Raw genomic sequence first — 20,134 nt, 5'->3', positions numbered from 1 at the left:
GCTGTTAACGACGAAATAGTTGAACAGGTGTGTCCTTCAGATAGTTAGGGGTAGAAATAACCGCCCATCCAGACAGGAGATCTAAGGTAAAGAATTAAATAGATAAGGCTTCTAGAATAACTGGATGTTTGAGAGACATAGAAAAAACTAGTTCCTAAAAATAGAAGCAAAGACCAGAATATATAAATCATGCGTAAGGCCAATAATCACATATGCCGCAGACACCAGCAGAACCAAGAGCATAACTCGAACGGCAGAGATGAGAACGCTCCGAAATATCACAGGACACACGCTATGCGACAGAATACCCAACCAAGAAATAAGACGAATCTGCAACATACAGGACATTGTAAGATTGACGAGGCAGAGACGGCGAGAGTGGAATCAACAGAATGGAAGACAATAGAAATGCTAAAATTGCGTGAGACCTCCAGGCAGACCACCAAAGAGGTGGAGAGCTGGTTGCCGACGTCGCAAGGAACTCCTTAAAGCTGGAAAAACAGGCTGAAAGCCTATTTCAAGAAGAAATTGTTGATTATTACCACCCATTTTTTCATTACAAAAGATTTTGAAAATGTCTGGTTTTGTTCAAGAAAAGACATGTTTCGCAAATATGTTTGACTTCACAGGGATGAATTAAGTGAGGACTCTTTTTGGGTGAAATTCATTAGCGCTTTGGAACAGCTCTAGTTCTGTGTTTTTGTCGTTTACCACGCCTAAATAATTACAACTCTTCCAGTAAGTATATAGTATAATTTCTAGAGCGCCTAGGAAATGTCAAAATAATCCTAGTTTATTTTTCTAATAGACAAACATACTTTAGGAATTGATTTTATATGATAAACTCCCGATATTATGCCATATAAGTCCGCCACTTACCGGACACCCTGTAGAGAGTTGTACTAGTGTTTAATTTAAAATTAATTTTAAACACTAGAATCAACATCAAAAAAATAATTGAAAAGTTGTTAAAAAAACACTTTCCTGTGGTTTTTTTCACTACATCATAAAACAATCATAAAAGCACTTACCCCTGGTTGAAGTGTTTGCATTCCATTCCATCCGCCTGCTTGACTTTGTGCGCTCCGGTACGAATCTGGAGCACTTGCGATACGTGTTACGCCTTGATGCACGTCCCATCCTGACGCACCCAAAAACCCTCCCGTAGGACCCACGGGACTAGGACTCAAAGGGGGGAATCGCCTGTTCGCTAATCGCGGATCACCAACCGGGTTCAACGTTAATTGTCTGGCTAGTTTGCGGTGTAGGTTTTCGGTGGAAGGTGCCTGATACGCGAAATTGGCAGCTGCGTTCTTGTCCTGGGCGGTTTGAAACGTGAAAGGGTCGGCGAGTGATTGATATTGGCCGGACTGAGTCAGAACGCCTACGTTGTCTACGCTTCGTGATTTTGATACTACCGCGTGTTGAGGTTCTTTAGGTGGCGGGATGTTCGATCGGGTACGACCGACAGGATTTTTTCGAATGTCTCCTCCTGTTTTAAAACAAATATACTCTCTATTCTTATCATATTCATACGTACAAATTTTAGAAACAGATGTCGCCTTTACACTTACCCTCTTTGCTTTCTCTAGCTTGTAAATGTCTCTGAGCATGTTCAGATAATCGTTCAGTCACACTTTTATGAGGTAGAGGTCCCCGTTCGGGGTGATGATACTTGCACTTATTCCCGTAAGTGCATTTCTTCCCGTAGGGGCATGGTGGAGGTGGTGGAGTGCCAGTAACTTCGCCCTAAAATAAAACAGCCCCAAAGTGACATCCATTAGTAACAAAAAATAAGTACAACTTACTTTTCTAGGTTGACCTCTTAGAAAATTGTCTAGCGTAGGCCCTGTCCTACCCAAAGGATCATCTGGAGGCATAAAGTGGTCGTTGACAAAAGAATACATTAAAATCCTTTCTTCGACCACTTTCCTAAACTCCGCATTCTCCTGACAGAGGTCTCTATAAATGATTTCATTAGTTTTGACCACTAATCCTGGATTAGCTGCAAACCTGTAGTTATCATTGCTAACAACAATCCCATCAGTCTGAGCGGCCAGTTTCAGTATATACCTATCATCGTAGCAAACCATTCTTTTCCCACCCACCAGCCTAGATGGAGTAAACACAAGCAGTCGATCTCTTTCTAGTTCAGCTAGGATATCCTGATCTCTCACAGGATTATCAGGACGCGAGGCTTCTTTCCGCCATTTCGGAACGAATACTGTTATATTTTTGTGACCACGAGCCTTTAAACATCTCCAATGTCAAATCAAGCAAAAAACTATATCAGAAATAACTAACCTTAAACCAGTCAACGCATATCTTAATACCTCGACAGGAAAACACTTCCTTGTTGCCGTGACTCATAGCAACATTGCTACCATCTATGACAATGTGTCTTAATGCTGTATGGCCGGTGTCTAGAAGATCAAACCTACGAAGAAGATAAAAACAAAACAATTATTTTGCAGTTCATATTTGAAATTATTTTAGAATCAAATTCAATCTAACTAGCCAAACTTTAGTTCCAACATGATTTTGTATATTTTAGCTTTCATCAATTTTTTTATAACTGTCTTACACATTTTTTTAGGTCAAGTTACCAATTGCCATTTTAAAACACCCTGCAACTGTCAAAATATCTGAGTTTTGCACTGTTAAAGTGAAAATGGCTTAATTGAGATTTCTAATTTAGTTATAAGTATTTTTAAATAGTTCATTGATTTTTGTAATTTTGACCTCTATCTTATCTTTTCACTATTGCTAATATAGAGACCGTATGACATTTGCAGTTTTCGTAAATTTTTAATATTTCATTTACAGCTTTGTCAAATGAAACTTAATTTTTTTACTACTTCCATCTAAAAATATCTCAAATAGCTAGTCAATTTACCTGTCTAAAAGTCCTAAATCACTAGCCAAGCTTTCAGTGGGACTGCTATCACATGATCCGCCCTTCTGAGCCCCCAGTTTTATCAGTTCGGCCAGGAGCTCGTTCTGGGTGGGGGAGGGACCGAGTTTTTGCAGGGCCGCTTGCACGTGTTTCTCCGTGTAGCCCAACTTTAAAGCGAATTCTACCCTGAAATAAAGCGAATCGATATTACTTTATAGTTTGCGTTATTGAATAAGACCACAAAGACGGAATTTCATAAATACCTATATCAGTTTTATAAACTTAATCTCTTCTGATTCCCCTAAAAACTTTATTTTATTAACATCTAATTAAAATCCTCAAAACTTGGTTTAAACTTGTTTTGTACTTGTATGTTATTAACACAGCTATTCACTCAAATATAAACAATTATTTGAAACATTTTTACAACTTGGGATACAAAAATGTAAGTTGTTTAAAACTTTGGCTAAATTTTAGTTTAGTAGATCTTGTTCTTCAATTTATCAATTTGAGAAAGTGAGACTTTCAGTATACTGAAAAATGCTAAAGTAAATCTGCTACATGCGTTTTGTTCCCTTTTTGCAACAGATTTTACAATAGAATAATTCTACCAAATGGTTATTGGCTTCTAGTGACGAGATTACCAGTAGGTTAATCCATTTTCAACCGTTACATAGGTAACTAATGTAATTAATTAAAAATAGCAATGAATAAAATTTTATGATGTCACCTAGTTATTAATCTATTTATTTTCAAAAGCAATTGAATGGCGTCAAAATAGCAGGATATAAATAATTTCATAATATTTTCCTCTTAACGATTACTAATAATCGATCGGATATTGACCTGTTGTCTTTTGTTTTTTTTTTTATCGCCCTAATAACAATTTAACGACAACACAAAACGAACTTTTACAATAATTGCATAGAATCAAAATAGTAATTAATTGATTGTTAAATAAGTAGTAACATAATGTTTGTATTCTAACATAGAGTTAGTTAATGTAACTTCAAGAATTCATTCTTCTTCTAATGCATATCCACTAATGGATGTTTGCGATGTTTTCCATTGCTTTTTTGTTTCTTGTCATCTGAATTAACCATGTTTTTCTCTAATTAATCAATTCAAATATTTTATAATGCTTGTTGACAGATCTTAGAATTTGTTCATTTGTCAGTCTTGTCATCCAAAGAGTCCTAACGATTCTGCAATACAGTCAGATCCCGAAAGCTTCTCTTCACTGCCATCCAAATTAAATGATTTTAGTAAGTTCAGGTTCAAAAATTTTTTGTTTAAAATTTTTCTCCAATAAGTCTTTAGTACCTTTGACCTACCGGGTAGGACGGATTTTCACGGACGGATCAGATTACCAAATAAACTTAGAACCATACAACATACAACGAGTAATAGAAAGGCTTATGCTTAGATTACTAAAAAGAAGCGTAGGATGACCTCCCAAATGATGGTTGAACGACATCACAGAGACTGCAGGCACAAACTGACACCAAAGAGCAGAAGAGACAGATGAAAAGAGCTTGGAGGGACTTATGTGTATAGTGCTGCTGAAGAAGAAGAAGGCCTGGTAACTTCAAATTTTCTTCAACTTTATCAATATATGCATGTGCAGCATATTGATGGTGTTTGATTACCTGGTGGCTAACCAAGTGGGTTCAATTATTTTATGGTCAAATTGAGCATTGCATCAGTCTATAAGTACTATATTTTTTCTTTACCTTGCATTATACCCAGCATTGGACTCTTGCGCTCCCTGTACATATTCGGCAAACTCCGCAGCTAAAGTATCACTAGTTGTCCTGGAAACATCCTGATGACTCCCGGACAACTGGCCTTGCGCCCCCTCATAGGCTTCGTAGTCGGAATCGTAGCTGGAATCTTCGCCGGTAGCTGCGGTTTTGGCAAGATTGCAACCTTCTAGGCAAATATCGTCTACATATTTCTGAAAACAAGAATCCCACATTAGTATGCGGCATCTGTTCCGGCTTGGACTGTTTGTTTACTAATAAAACCGTCGTTATCAATGCAACGTTTGAATAACAACGACTATAACATTCGTGGTACTTAACCGATTAAAAAGTACTAACGCTTGTGTTGACGTCAATATAATTATCTTCGTACAAAAGAAAACTTTGTTGTGAGTGAATGAATCTTGATAAAACCGTGTAATTGATTCAGTGTAGATCAATCTTAATAAATCCGGTTGTTTAATTAACTACAGTTAAACAATTTGCGGGACGACGTAACCATCGGCGCAATTGTTTCTGTGATTAGTAACGTAACTCCAATTAATTATTGTGCAATTATTATGTATGTGGTGGGAGAATCCCACATATTAAGTTCGGCGAAAAATGTCTCCAAAATTCAAAACTAACCGAAAAAGAACAATGAAGGGGATTTCCGACGGTATCACTAAGAATTCCAAAAACGATACTCAATGACGCTTCTCAAGAGCTACTTCAAAAGTCTAATGATAGGAAAATCCTAGCCAGAAGCTTTTGCATACGCAGAAAACTACTGACATATCTTAAGGCGTGTTACGTTATGTTTAAAAAATTATATATTAACATTAATTTTGTGGTGTGGAGTTTAAATGTATGTATGTAAGCAATTAATACTAAATTACAGGGCGGTCGGTTTTTTTATTAGTAAAAGAAGAGTTGGATTGATTGCAAATTAGCAATTCCAAGAACAATAACACTTTGTATAGCTGGCTTAGGAAATCCCCTGCTAAAAATGTGTACATGTTGCCCTACCTAAACGAAAGGAATAACACTCAGGAAAGAATATCAACAGATATTGTGGAGACGACGTTTTGTTCCTTCTTTTCGGTATTCATACAACTTCACTGAGAGAAAATGGACTTCTAATTCACTTAAACGAAGATTCAACATATTTTCACCATGATGGAGCGTCACGCCAGCAAGTTTTTCGTGTGAGGCAATCTTTAAATGATACGCTTCTAGATCAGTGCATTGGGAGAAGAGGTCCAATGGAATGACCGGCAAGATCACCAAATCTAACACCCATTGACTTTTTGTTAGCCCAAAACGGACTGCATTTTTTTAAATTAAAGTAGCATTTCATAAAAAAACATTTTTTTTTTTAAATTTTAATTGTATATGTACAACCCTGTATTAAATTAAAACTAAATCCTTCCCACATAACGTAAAATTGCATTTCAATGCAATTGTTGGAATTTGTAGTTTATTTACAAAATAGAAGGTTTTTTTAGTAATTTACAGGACTTTGAAAACGCGTAAATAAATTCAAATCGACTGTTTTGCCGCGAATATGACGTAGACGGCTTTCAGCAATTTAATTGGCTATGACAGCATCTTCCGATCAGCTGATTTATAACATCAAAGTCAAGTCACGAGTGAAGTCCGCACAGTGCAATGTTGCCAAATAACACGTTACATAGCACGACACGACAACTTTTTGATTTCACTGGACAAAAAGTAATTTGATGTCAATTTGACATAATTGGTTTAGTCTAGTGGTTGATAGAAACTTAAAAACTGTAAGAACTGAGATGTTTATAGAAATAAAAAAATTTGTCAAGATTACTTTGAATCGGTAAAAGTTAACAAACTGGCAACCCAAAAGCGGGACTAGAAAAAGCTGATGAAGAAGAAGTGGCTCCTCGCACCTAATTGGTTGAAAACCATCTACGTCATATCTAGCGCGTGTTTAAAATGTTACTATGAAATTTGAATCTTTTTAATTTAATTCTTGTTATGTTAGACTTTTGAAAAGACTTTAGTATTTTGAAAAATAATAAAATACGTAGATAATATTTTTTTGCACCCTAATCAAATATGTGGGATGAGCCAATTATAACATTTGCACCAAATAGCGTTTTTCTAATTTTTCCCTACTTACAAAAATATTCGCATTGAAATCTTTTACAATTGACACCCTGTATACTCATATTCAGTAGCAATTGTTATGGTATTCACTTTCAGCAGAGATTCTTGGTACATGGGATTTTTACAAATCGAATTTATGACGGTCTCTAAAGATTTTCAAATTAATACTATTAAGCCTCAAAGATATTGAGATTCACCAAATTTTTCCTACAAGTTGACTAATAAGGCGCTGGACAATAGAATAATAAACAAAAACCTATGTTTTACCTAAAAAAACAAAATTATATTGCTTAAAGACGATTGTGTAACTTATTAGTTTGTTCCAGCTTGCTAACGTCAGAAATCAAAAATAACGAACCTCTAAAACAATAAATAAGACGATTCAAATTCATCGGACGGAATAACTATCTGATTATCGCGTGAATCGATGATTCGGAAAATGATGCTGATCGACGATAATTAATATTTTTGTTTGCACAACAAATAGCGGAATAATATTATCGAAGTCAATGATACCGGATCTGAATAAGGTAACGAATTTTACTGTGGGTTTGAGTTGCGGTATGTTCGAGAGTGGGCTTGAGAACCTCTCATTACAGCTCAGTTTTAAATACCGCATTCGGTGCGGAAAAGTACTCCCTTCCGCACTCGAATAAGTGCGAAAAAGTGCTCTTTACGGCAATCAAGAAGGAGAAAATGCTTTTAGGGCATCTCCAGACTTTTCCGTTTTTATCGTTTCTTATGCTGTCGTTTTAAATCCGTACAATTGTGCAACTTGCAGTTCCGGGAGTCAGATTTACTTTTCGCGAAGCTGTTAATTAATAAACATGCCTACTTTCTCGTTCTCGTTGATTGCATTTAACAAGATAATTAATGGCTTGGTAACGTTACATTTATTGGTAATTTAAATTAGTCGAAATTCATTTAAAAAGACGGATTTTCTATACACTACAAGTAGTGGAAAATGTTTTTGCTGTTAATCCAAAAAGGTTTATAACACTTAAAGTTAATTACTGTTGTTACTAAGAATGTACCGATCATTTTTTGATAATTTAGAGGTTTGTCAATTTGCACTAAAGTCAATAAACTCAAATTTTTCTCGATTTCAAAATTAGAGAATAAATTTTCCGAAAACGTATTTTGACAATAAACCGAAATCTGAGAAGGTTTTCGAAAAAATGTGTTTTTAGTATTTAAAAGGCTCTACACAATGTAACTTAAATTTAACAAAATATCAGTTTGAGAGATACCGCAGGAAAACTGTCAAAAATTATCCGCGGATTTAGCGCTCTCTAGCGGCCAAACGGTGAATACGGCAAAAAAAAAACAATACCTCTTTTAAGGGTAAAATAAAGTAAATAAAGGGGCTGAACAATCAAAATACTGGCGTTATTATATTTAGTTCAGAGTTGCCAAACTACCAATTTTCCTATAGAAACCAGAGCAAACGTCACTAAAACCAACATTATGATTTATGGCCTTGCATTTGTTGTGTTGTGACCAGTTCTAAAACTTAAATTTTTCATTTCTTGTCATCATGGTTAGTGACTGCAAACCAGCCACTGCAAAAACAAATTTTAAAATGAAATGTAAGATTTAGGTTAAAAACCAAGACCGCAATTGCTCAAGATCCTGGTTAGTGACTAAACAAATTATAGAATTAATTTCATTTGAAATACTAGTTACGCAGTACAGATTTTTATACCATACATATACTATAGGAATAAAGCAGTATGTGGAAAAATTGACATTGATCTGTTCTCAGCAAGACTGTAATCTGTAACGATTTTTGTATCGTACAGAACTTCGAAATCAAAATTATGATTAATACTCGTAACTTTGATAAAGTCCAGTTAGTTAGTTAGTTAACTCTAAAAGTTTAAAAAAGTAAGCCTTATTTGGCTAAAATTCTGATAATTGACATTAATTCAAGATCACTGTGAAAACCAACATGAAAAATTAATTAATTTTAAAATACTTGAGGTACAGCCCTGAATTGATAAAGCCAAGAGATTGAGGGGTGTGTGGAAATGATCATTATAGATTTAAATGACCTAAAAAAAATCAAGTTAAATTCCGAAAGAAGTAACTCCGATAGAGGTCATAAAAGCTGGACATTTTGGCGGGTTTTTAGTGTATTCTTAGTAAAAAGAAAACATGATTAAAAGATTAGGTAAAACAAATTATTGGCTTACAATAAAGTGCTTATAATACAATACAATGGCACACTGATAAGAAACAAAACTGAAATAATGATCTAAACCGGCTTAGACGCCCATCAATGTCAATTACTTTAATACCATAACAAGACAATAATTATTATTGTTTAAATGTTTCGTTATTACCTGTATGTTTTTAAGTTAATTACAATCAAATATCGCAAATTATTTATAAAACAAAACCTCGAGATGGCTGTTAAATCATTTTTCGGCAACAAAACGACAATTTTGACAGTGTCAACTTGACTGAAGAAACCAAGTGAACAAGATTGTCCTTTCAAAATCAAATATAACAATAACATGACAAGTCAGTTTGTATAAGCAAGACTGTGTACAAGAATAAAAAAAATTAAATTAGTGAAGATTGAAATGCTGTGTAAAAACATACACATTCCGCAGTCGCCTACTAAATTGCTGCTTAAAATTTCTGCCAATATTTTTTTTATTAAAACTGCTTACTTAACATCCTAGAAGCTAAAAGCAGTAATTAATCTTGAAACCTTCACTTCAAAAGCAGTAGTAAATTTTATTAATAAAAAAAACCCACCCCCGCATAAATAAAGAATCTTTAATCCTTCAAAGCGAAGAGCGTAATTTATTTAACTACATACACTGAACATCGTCAACATAAGCAGAAATAGAGATTAACACATTGAGCAATAATTGAAGGAATGCATGGATTCTTTATCAAAACATGAAGTTTTATTTGTACAGGTATCAGTACAGTGTGTAACAAAGGTATTGAAACCTTAAAAAATCTTGAAATCCAATCTTCATCCTACAGTTGACAGGAAATTTGAATTTTCTAAAGAAACCTCTATTTTAGATGATTAATAAATTTTCCGGAAAATTTTAAACAGTGTTGTGCCTCAAATTAATTGCTTTCACGAAGAAAGAATCCAAAATCCAATCCAAAATATCTGAATTGTATGGCGACAGAATTTTTTTCGAAAAATTTAATATAAACTAAAATATAGGGCGTTCCAAAAAAAAAATACAAATGTTGTGTCCCCTGCTGCAGAAAAACGTTAAACATGGCATTTGTTTTGAGAATTGCATCATTATTTTTAAAATTCCATATATCAACCCTTGTTGAGGTTTCAGCGACTGTCAAAAGCTCAAAATGTTTGTCTTATTTTTGTCTCTTATTATGTTTGTCCTATCTCATAAAAAGTGGTGGGCATTTTTTATGAAGAGATAGAAAAAAAGTTAAGTAGCAAAATTGTTCGTTGAGAACATTAAGATATTCATCATATTTCTGCTATACCATTCCATTCAAATTTTCAGAGTTTTTGGACATTTTTTATATCCAAACGCCTTCTAACGGTGGATTTAGAAAGCTGAAAATTATTTCCAACATTTTCTCGTGGCTATATTTACTAGACAGATTTTTTTCCCAAAGCGCTACTATGTATACTTTCCGAGAAACAGCCGCATGTAAGGCTTATTGGAACACCCTGTACAGGTATCCAAACCTTACAATATCTTGATAACCGTTTTTTTTCACATTTTGTATAGAAAAGTTTAAAATTATGGCTTCATTCTGTAGTAGACAGAAAATTTTCGTTTTCTTAGAGGACACTTCTATTTTTGCTGATTATTGCTAAAATTCTCCGGAAAATTCGAACAGTTTTCATGTAAAACAAGTTTTGCTCAAGTTTACTGCTTTTACGATGAGAATAATCAAAAATATCTAAATCTTATGACGTTTTCGTTCAGCATGTTTTGTGCATAACAAAATTTTCTTCGGAGAATTCAATCAATTAAAACATAGAGTGTCCCATAAAAATCCTGTCAACTATACAAAAAAGTTTCAGCGACTGTAAAAAGCTCAAAATGTTCGTCTTGAACTGCTCTTTCAGCTTGTGCCAATCGCAAAAGTTCAATAGTTGGTTCAAGGTGTTCAAAAAAATCTTCTCTCACACCCCACCCAGTATTAGATCCCCTTATTTTCGGTCTCTTGCAAAATTTCCATTTCCAAGATTAGACTTTTTATTTTTTTTAAAATAGTACCTAAAATTTTCATATTCTTTAATCCGGTTATTTTTTGAGAAAAAAAACCTGGCAAACTAGGACAAATTGTACATTAATAATAAAAATAAATACCATGAGTTTTATTGGTTTTTATCATCAGCTTAATTCGCTATAGTCGCAAATAAGTTTGTTTTTTTGTGTCCAGGGTGATAATTACTTTTGGTCGAGTCTATACTAGAAAATAACGATTTGAAGCTTAAAATTGAACGTCATCATTATTCACGATCAACATCCGTGTTTGGTTAATTGGGCAAAATAGTTTGAACCGACTTTGATTATATGACACACGGTTACTGGAAAATTATGTAAGTTATCGACTTTAATTGAAGTTCAAGGTATTATGCGCACAGGTAAACGATTATTAAATATGATGGAAAACAAGGTGCCAAATAATGTACAGGAAGCTATTAGAAATCGGTGAAAATAAGAAAGAAAGAGAATACGACGTATGTAGTCTTACAAAGGTTATTCTTATGGACAACATATTCGATTTTTCCACTTTTAGAGTCGTCTTAGGAAGTGTTCTCCAAGAAGGGTCAAAAAACAGAATCATTGAGATTTCATCGTAGGTGACATAGAAATTTCTGCATAAATTTGTCTTTAAGAGTGTGAGGGTTTCTCTCACTTAACTCTTCTCAACTTTTGGTGTGTAAAATAAAAGGAAAAATCTTATAAAAGTGTAAAACATTTTTAAGATCAGCTATTACAGAATCGGTACACAAACTCAGTTTGCAAACACATATTAAGAGTCCTTTTATAAAGTGTTTTTTGTGTTTAAAGTTGAACTTAATTTATTTGACTAAATTAATGTAAATCAAAAGTAGACAACTTTCTTTCTTGGTTTTCATTGTTCGGAGTAATTGCTTGAATTTTTAAAAACCACCACTGCAACATAATTAATAATTGCCAGTCGATACCAATTACATGGCAAAATTAACATTAAGCAGCTAAATTTCTGGAAAATTGCCTTTTTTGAATATAATAAATTGAAATTAATAAGTGCGTTTAATAACAGATCCAGTGTTAATTAAAAGCAAAAACAGTCTACACTTTGACGTTAATACTAGAAAATACAACTTGCATAATGTAATGTGTATTTCAAAATTAAAAAATTTTGCATTGGAAAATGACACAGAAGTATTAAAATAGGAATGTTCCATTAAAAAACTAGACTTTTTGCACTTTTTAAAAATGATGTTTAGTATAAATTTTTGACAACACTGTATAATAATTTTAGACGTTTGCCTGCACATAAATATCTCTAAAAAGCAGATTATGCATGAAATGTGTCTAAAAAGTAAAGTCCAATAATATACTGGGTGTTTTATTTCAAATAAGCAAACACAAGCGATTGTCACTTTCTTAAAAATGTTAAATGACTGATTAGTATGTTGCCAAATTTTCAGAATTCTGTTTGAAGTTTCTCCATAATTGATCGATAAAGTTTCCGAATGACCCTCCTATATTTTCATTAAAAAATACACGTAAATTAGTATAGTACAGGTATGAAAAGTAAAAACAAAACTATGCATACGAAATCAATGATCAGAAGACACAACCATTACCAATCAATGGGATAGACGAAGATGGAACAAACTTTGTAATTGACAGTTGTATGTCGAAGTGGATGTGATGTAATATTTCTCAAATATGATACTGCCACGTTGTGAAGAAGGAAAAGTGGCAATGCTAGATAGATAATAATAGACATGTCCATGATCAGGAGCTTAAGAATTAATTGACAAAATGGTTGATGTCTTGTGTATAGTATTTTAATGTAACAAGGCCAAATGATCTTATCTTGCAGAAAGAAAAAAGGAATTCCGTTGATCAATAGTAGTAGCGTCTGATTTCACGGTTCCTATAGAAATTAACTTTGGAATAAAATTATTCTGAAGTGGAAGTACGGGCCCTAAATGAGATAACAACACATGATGGTGGAGTAATCATAGTAAATTTATGAAAAGAAATCATAATGAAAGTTTTAGAGTTACTGCGGGTAGAACTAGTTTTGAATTTGGGTGTTTCTTGATCCCTATGAAGCCGATGTCCCAAATAGGAATATCCGGTTTCATTGTTATCAAATTTCAAATCCGGTTTACTATATTTAATTTGCTTACTCATTCCTGATTAAGTTAAGATTATCCTCAACAAAAGGATTGTAATCCTCTGCGATTAACGTATAATCAGAATCAGAATTACTGAGTCAATGCTTAAAATTAGCCAACCAGAATATTGGATTAATTAATTTAAATAGTACCTAAATTCAGTTAGTAAAATGCTTCTATACTATGAAAACCCATTAGTTATTGTTTATTTCTTCTTCAGTTGAAATCGAAGAAAATAAAATGTTACTTATCAAATATTAAGACTAAATCTACTCCTCAGTTTATCTGGATCAGATGAGAGAAATAATCCTAGTAAATACCCAAAACCTGAGCATAATATCCGAATAGTATTTCCAGAAAGAAAAATTCGTCGCACACACAAACAGGTCTCTAAATTTAAAACCAATAAACTATTGTGAGGGATATGTAACAAGCAAAGCTACATAACAAGAAAACGTTGAAAAGTTGCAAAAACGAGTAAAACAGGTGCGTAGACTAATTTCCACCAGAGTAATTAGAAATGTTCAAAACGAGTTTCAGTGCCGTTTAGGATATTGTCTGTCAGTGAATAGATTACCTTTTAATGCATTTCTTGAAGAACCATTAATGGCCTGAAAGGAAATTATTTTTTTTAAGTATCTCACCACAACGACAAAAAGATAGTTGTCGACGTCATAACTGAAACTTTGAATACACATAAGATGTTTTCATTTCATTCAAAATTGACATTGTCTTTGATTTACCTCTAAAATTAGTTTGAAAATTTTGAGAAACCATTATAATACTAACCTCTCCGAAGGTAACGGTCATATCCAAGAAAATAGGAACCCGGAACTGCAAACACATTTAGATCCGTGTCAAGAAGGCGTAAATTCAACAAAGGAAGTTTTTTCTGTCGTAATTAATCACAGCACTAACTTGCGTAAACCGTTAGGACAATTTTATTGACTGGCAATAATAAGTAATATGAAAAACCACATTAAACAAATATTATCACTTTCGAACAGGAAAATGGAACAGCGCACCACAAAACTATCCGTCGTTAATCAAAAACTTCGTCGCACAATCGTGTGATGGAACACACTGGATCCAAAAGGATCACGTCTTTCGCGACTTAGAACCACCGCACTATAGTTTGATCATCTGAGTGGATCAGAAAAAAACCAAAAGTACAGACGGTCGTTGAATTAAACAAAAAAAGACCGGACCGACGAGCGACCTAACCAGCCTCGATTCGATTAAAGAAACCGCGAAGAGTGTCGAAGAAAATGAAGATCCGGATAGCAAGCCGGATGTAAAAGAGAAAGAGACGCGAGTAGCCTTCTAACAGGCCATTGAAATTGTGTAAAATTTTCGGCGAGCGGACGGCACGGTACTTTAGCAAGGTGAACAGTGAGTTTCACCACTCTCGGTCGACGATATTCAACCAGTGAATGAATGAAAAATATGAACCGGACTTGAGAGCGTTTCGGTACGACCAACGGACTGAAGAAATAACATTATGCAGATTACTCCAATTTAACTTGTAGCGCTTTTGGGGACGACGTATGTTCAGATATAACTATTACGGATACAAACGTCTGACCTAGTCTTTACTATCTGCCGGATTTTTAAATTTATCTGTCTAAAGGCTAAGGTTTTGCGCAACGTCCTATTCTTCTCCATTTTTGTAACTCTGCTTCACTTAATAAGGATATGCTACTGATTGATCCGTATATTCGGTGTCCCAGTAATAATAGCGTAAATTAGTACATAAACAAATTAACCAAAAAATCTAATAGAAAACTTAGTAAGCAGCATCTCTAAACTTCAATTCAAGCTTAAAAATTATACCATTTTTCAAAACAAAGTACTTTTATAACTAAATTTGAATTATTTTTAATATTTACCATGCTAGTTTTAAAGCTATACTTGACAATCAGTGACGGTTTTCTAGACACTTGCTAAAATGAACATTTTAGAAACAATTATTCAAAATCTCAAAAAACAAGTAATTTCTTACTAAATAATTATCAAAAAGAAATTGTTATTAAACAATTAATTAAATTATCGCGATTGGGCCAAATCATTGTATTGACCACTGCGCTTTCCAGAATTAAATTCACTAGATTTGTTGGGGAAATATTTGAACTACGAACTGATTAATTTGAACTATTTTATAATCTAAATACAGACAACATGTACAGAATGCAACCATAAAGTTACGTTTTTTCTTATGGAACAACCCACTTTTCTAGGAATATCTGATATTTTCCATAGGTAATCAATAATAAGACGAGATAACCATTACAAACGTATGTGACGTTATTCGACAGTTGGTCATCGATATCTTGTGAACCAACTGTCAACTTACGTCACATCCGTTTTGGAAGACTTTTTTCACCTTCTAGATGTCTCTAGATCTCTCTTCTTATCCCTGCATTTGTTTGGATAATTTTGAAATTTCCATACTACTTGTATATTTCATGATAAGTATTAATTATCAAATACTTTAAGGTAGCCACACTGTAAACGACCGACAAAGAACGGTTCTGAACTGTATTGAAGTTAATCAACAATAATGACCACAACTAGAATTTCTCCCATTGATTTATGACTCGTAATGATTAAAACCCTTTTTCTGTTTAGAGAGGAGACTTTGATGAGGCTAGATAATTTTTAGACCATTTATCTTAAATAATATCGAACACATTCCATTGAAACCGTAATTTAACCGAGGAGAAACTGTGGTTTCTTAAAAAATATAATCATACCTATTGGCCAGTAATGTATGCAGATCTGACGCGACTGGATTTATTTCTTTGGGAGACATCTCAAAAGTCCAAATCTCAACATTTGAAGTATGATTTACATTCATCATGGCTTTCAAAAAAAATGAATTATAAAAGACAGAACCTACCAGAGTTTTTCAAATTTGTACTACATCAATCAGTTCTTTGACTTTAATTGCAGTGCAAATAGCATAACAATACCTACTCCAATATTATATCAAAACCAAAAAATGGCAGAAGTGTTTAACCTTCTTTTACAAAATTTTCCATTTTAAAAACAACAAAATTAGTCCATCCTGTATAATAGACATAAAAAAATTAAAATTTAAAATAATTAAAATTACATTTGTGCATTAAATTGTCGCTAAAATCCAATTAATATAATTTGTAATCGTTAAGTACCTTGGGGACGACCTCAATTTGTATTCAGTTTGTAAACCCTGAACTTTTGACAATATAAGCGGACATACATCTCGAAGGTTCACTTTCAAAAACTTTGGATGCAAATCAGCATAATCATTTTTATTTAACAGGCCAAGAGTGCAATGATTTCCTTCTTTGCAATGATTAATTGCGGTGAGTTTTCTTATTGTGTTCTCACCGATGCTTTTATTATTACGAGTTATCCTTCAATTAGCTTACCGTTGATAGTTTTACATATTACGTCAATTTGCATATCTACCTTACCTGTTGAGTTTAGCTGAAAAGTGGAAATTTTACAGTCGGTTTGGTATAAATTAGTGACCGAACAAATTTAGGCTAATGATTATTAGGAATATTCCGAAACTGATATTTTCTAAGTCATTTTTGATACTAGGTGGCCATAGAGATCTTAGAATTAAAAATCCAATTAATAACTCAAATCTTCTAGTACACAATAGGTATAACTCTTGTTGGCATTTTTCCAGTTGTAATTAGTAAAATGTTAACTTCAAATCTCGCAACTGTTTTTAAAGTTTTGACATTTAAGATCTGTCCACGGACGATTTCGAATTTTGCAAAGTTAGAAGATTTGATTTCAGGTTTCACCTACCAGAAGAGAAGTAACCAGAAACCGTTTCTAAGCAGAAAAGTACACATGACACTTGAAAAAATCACCCTACATCGTTTAATGTGTCAAATCGTCATACGGAGAACAACCCTAACTTAACGTAACCTGCAAAAGTAAGATAGGTAAAAGGTAGCTTCAATTGACAGATTTTTTACTATTCTGGACATTTTGACCTACCTCTGAAGTTTCAAATAAAATTATTACAAGCATATCACCCATCACAAAATTATACATAAGAATCCCATGATAAGAAGAAGTAAATCAATACTCTAGACCAAGATGGAGGGGTGTCAGGGTGCCAAAACAGATTTGACGGCATTTGACAGTTGGTCACAAGATTTTAATGTATTTTCTGGTAAAGTGGTCACGTGACCAACTGTTGAAGTTGGCACATTAATACATGTCCCTTATAAAGTTATGCTTCATGTTTGTTTAGACCATTGATTTACTCTCTTCTTATCTACAGCCGATACCAATACATATGAGTCTATTGGCTGCTTTTTTTACCCAAGAAAGTCTTTTCCTGATTTTCCACCATCAGACAACAGTATTCTTTGGAGAACATATAAAAAGTTTAAAGAAGAAGGATCTAGCTCTATGGAAGAAAACAGTCATACCCGAAGACAAAACCTTCTACCAAAATATCAATCCATGATCAATTAAAACGAGAAATTACACAATATAAAACTTTACCTGTGTTGTACCGGTTTTTGACAGAAAAACAAATCCAGATCCAGATCATAGTGCATCTAGCAAACAATAATGTATTCAGAAGCTGGAACAGCTAAAAGTCTAGCCTTCTGACATGATAACCTACCAAAGCTTTATTATTAGTATAGGCTATTCCAGTATTACTATTTCTTAAATGCGACAAAATGCTTGAAGATGCATCTTTTATAAATGCTAATGGTATAAACAAAAAGACAGACTGAAAGTAAATTGCTTACTCCCCAGGTCCCCAGGCACAAAACACGTTGCCTTACTAATATGGTCATACTCACTTAATTCCCTCCCATAACGTGCATACACCATTACAAAATATTCCTGAGAAACTCATACCAAATCAATCATTCACTCCTTTACCGTGTATACCTGTAAAAGCAAGTGTGTACTTAATTAATTAAATCAAATGCAGCTCAAAGTTATTCATCCTAAGGCACCTAGCACTCAAGGTTAATTACCCATTGCCTAAACCGATTGGTTCACCATTACCTTTCCTTAAATTGTTTAACTAGAAAAAATTCTTTCGCATTACATTATTACTTTAAACTAGATCAGCACCTTAAAAAAAAAAGATCCGGGATCTCAAATTTAGCATTTTCTAAATGTTTTAAGCCGATATTAAGCCATGTCCGGGTTAAGTTTAGGTATTAGTTTAGGACGCCAGATGGGAGAAACCGCGTATGCAGGATAGCAGGGTGTTAAACAAAGTAAGTATTACAAATGTAAACGGTTATTAAAAAATAAAAAAATTAGGTGAAATTGCAGCCAAACAGAGTGTGTCCCTGAATTGGTGCCACAACTTGTAAGGATTGATTGACGTTTCTTGAAGAAGGGGCATTTAAGAGGGTATGTTAATAGAATCTTTTGCTCATTTTTAGATGTACTATCTATCCTTACAACTTGTGGCACCAATTTAGGGAAAAAAATAATATAGCTTTTTGTAAATATCTCTGAAACTGTTTGTCGCACTAACTTTTGCAGGAATAGTCTCCTAAAAAAACGCATTTTTGTGTAAATCGATTGATTTTGCATAAAACAGTGAATGAATGTCAATAAGGCTCAATTTATTTTTTACCATTATTCTTTGTTACAATGATAAATCATGTTAAGACAGTTATACTTTTCAATGTAAATTCACACACTTTCTAAAATTATTTCACCATTTAAATTAAAAATACTGTAAAACTAAGCAACTGTTCAAATGTTTTTTTCTAACTTTCAGTTACATTATGACATATTTTAAATGGAATTCTAAAGTTACAAGGTGAAATTTTTCAAAATTTAGAGATTAATAGATTATATAATTACCATGTTCTTTCAACAATCTGTATCTCGGAAACAAAACGTTTAAAACCACAGATTTAAAATTTATAATACATTGACTAAACCATTAAAACATTGCTGAAGAATTCCGCATATAAAGTAGATATCAAAAAGGTTTCCAAACACCAACATAAAAGACACAAAATTTCCTTATATGAATAACCAATTTGACCTGCCCTGTTATTGCTCATTTTTCCATTTCCTACCTAAATTTGTAACAAGAGAAAAACCAACCAGAGATTCATAACAACTATTTACCAGTTGAAAATAACACATGATTGTAAACAAACAGGGTATTTTGGTAAATGTTTATTGACGCAATAATTTTATTAGAGGCTACTATATCTTTGATGTTTTATTCCACAAAAATTCAATCATTCATTAAGATTTTCCAGGCTTATGACACCTAAACCCAAATAAGGCCAGTTATCATTGAAACGCTTAATGACCGACATACAAAAGCAATATATTTTATTAACAATTAATGGATAACATCATTAAGATGTGGGTTTTTGAAATTAGGTAACCCTTGAGTTTGAATGTGTTTACAATCGACGGAGGCATCCTTTAAAAAAAAACGAGTCAAGAAGATCCGGGTCAGCCTGCTGGTCGCTGAACCGCCTATGTTTACTGTCTTGGTACGTTGCCAAATTGGGCAAAGTTTAAACAAAACCCAGTTTTTCAGTTTGAAACAATTCAACGATGGCCTTCATCACAATAAAGCTAACGAAACCTAAAAGGATCTGCTAGACATTAAATCCAATACAACAAAAGATAAATCACCTTGGTAGTTGTTGGTGCCACATAGTACCATCACAAACAAACAGTTATTGTAAATTTGCCAAAGGTAAACATCGTACCATTAGCCATTGTAAACATACTCGATTTCAACCAGCTAGAATATAAACTCCATGATAAACTTCATCACAATCGTAATTAAACGCAGTGTTTACAACTATACACATCCTGTTAGGCAGTCCAAAATAGCATTACTGGTAAAAGGTTTATCATAATGGAATTTGTTTAAATCGTACGGTCGATAAAAATAATAGTAATAATGTAGTAGTAATGAGTAGATTGTGAAAAAGGTGAGTTACATAAAATATAAATTTCCATACATTT

The 20,134-nt window shown here is 33.4% G+C and overlaps 1 protein-coding gene and 1 long non-coding RNA gene across 5 annotated transcripts in view; both read right to left on the bottom strand.

The window, feature by feature from the left end:
• The window catches only part of Regnase-1 (zinc finger CCCH-type containing protein regnase 1), a 28,982-nt gene that overhangs the window by 6,032 nt on the left and 2,816 nt on the right, over window positions 1–20,134 (bottom strand). For 3 of the 4 annotated variants that reach the window (XR_014179243.1, XM_081986504.1, XM_081986514.1), the window contains exons 2-8: window positions 4,630–4,853; window positions 2,897–3,082; window positions 2,305–2,437; window positions 2,014–2,249; window positions 1,809–1,962; window positions 1,575–1,749; window positions 1,032–1,492 (exon numbers count right to left, since the gene is read on the bottom strand). Coding sequence is in view for 3 of the 4 variants with exons in the window: in XM_081986504.1 (XP_081842630.1) it covers window positions 1,032–1,492; window positions 1,575–1,749; window positions 1,809–1,962; window positions 2,014–2,249; window positions 2,305–2,437; window positions 2,897–3,082; window positions 4,630–4,853 (1,569 nt within the window). In the remaining variant the exon portion in view is untranslated. Of the gene's footprint in view, window positions 1–1,031; window positions 1,493–1,574; window positions 1,750–1,808; window positions 1,963–2,013; window positions 2,250–2,304; window positions 2,438–2,896; window positions 3,083–4,629; window positions 4,854–13,933; window positions 14,575–20,134 lie in introns of those variants that run through there. The other variant, XM_081986521.1, reaches the window with a different exon arrangement.
• Window positions 19,458–20,053, bottom strand: LOC145733952 (uncharacterized). The gene is made up of 2 exons (XR_014179311.1): window positions 19,796–20,053; window positions 19,458–19,735 (listed from the first exon to the last, which is right to left on the bottom strand). It is a non-coding gene; the product is annotated as an uncharacterized LOC145733952 (long non-coding RNA).

This window comes from Ips typographus, linkage group LG1 (assembly GCF_016097725.1).
Source record: "Ips typographus isolate SLU linkage group LG1, UJ_Ityp_2.0, whole genome shotgun sequence".
Classification (NCBI taxonomy): Eukaryota; Metazoa; Arthropoda; class Insecta; order Coleoptera; family Curculionidae; genus Ips; species Ips typographus.
The sequence above is the reverse complement of the archived record's forward strand: the minus strand, read 5'-3'. Positions and strand labels throughout refer to the sequence as shown.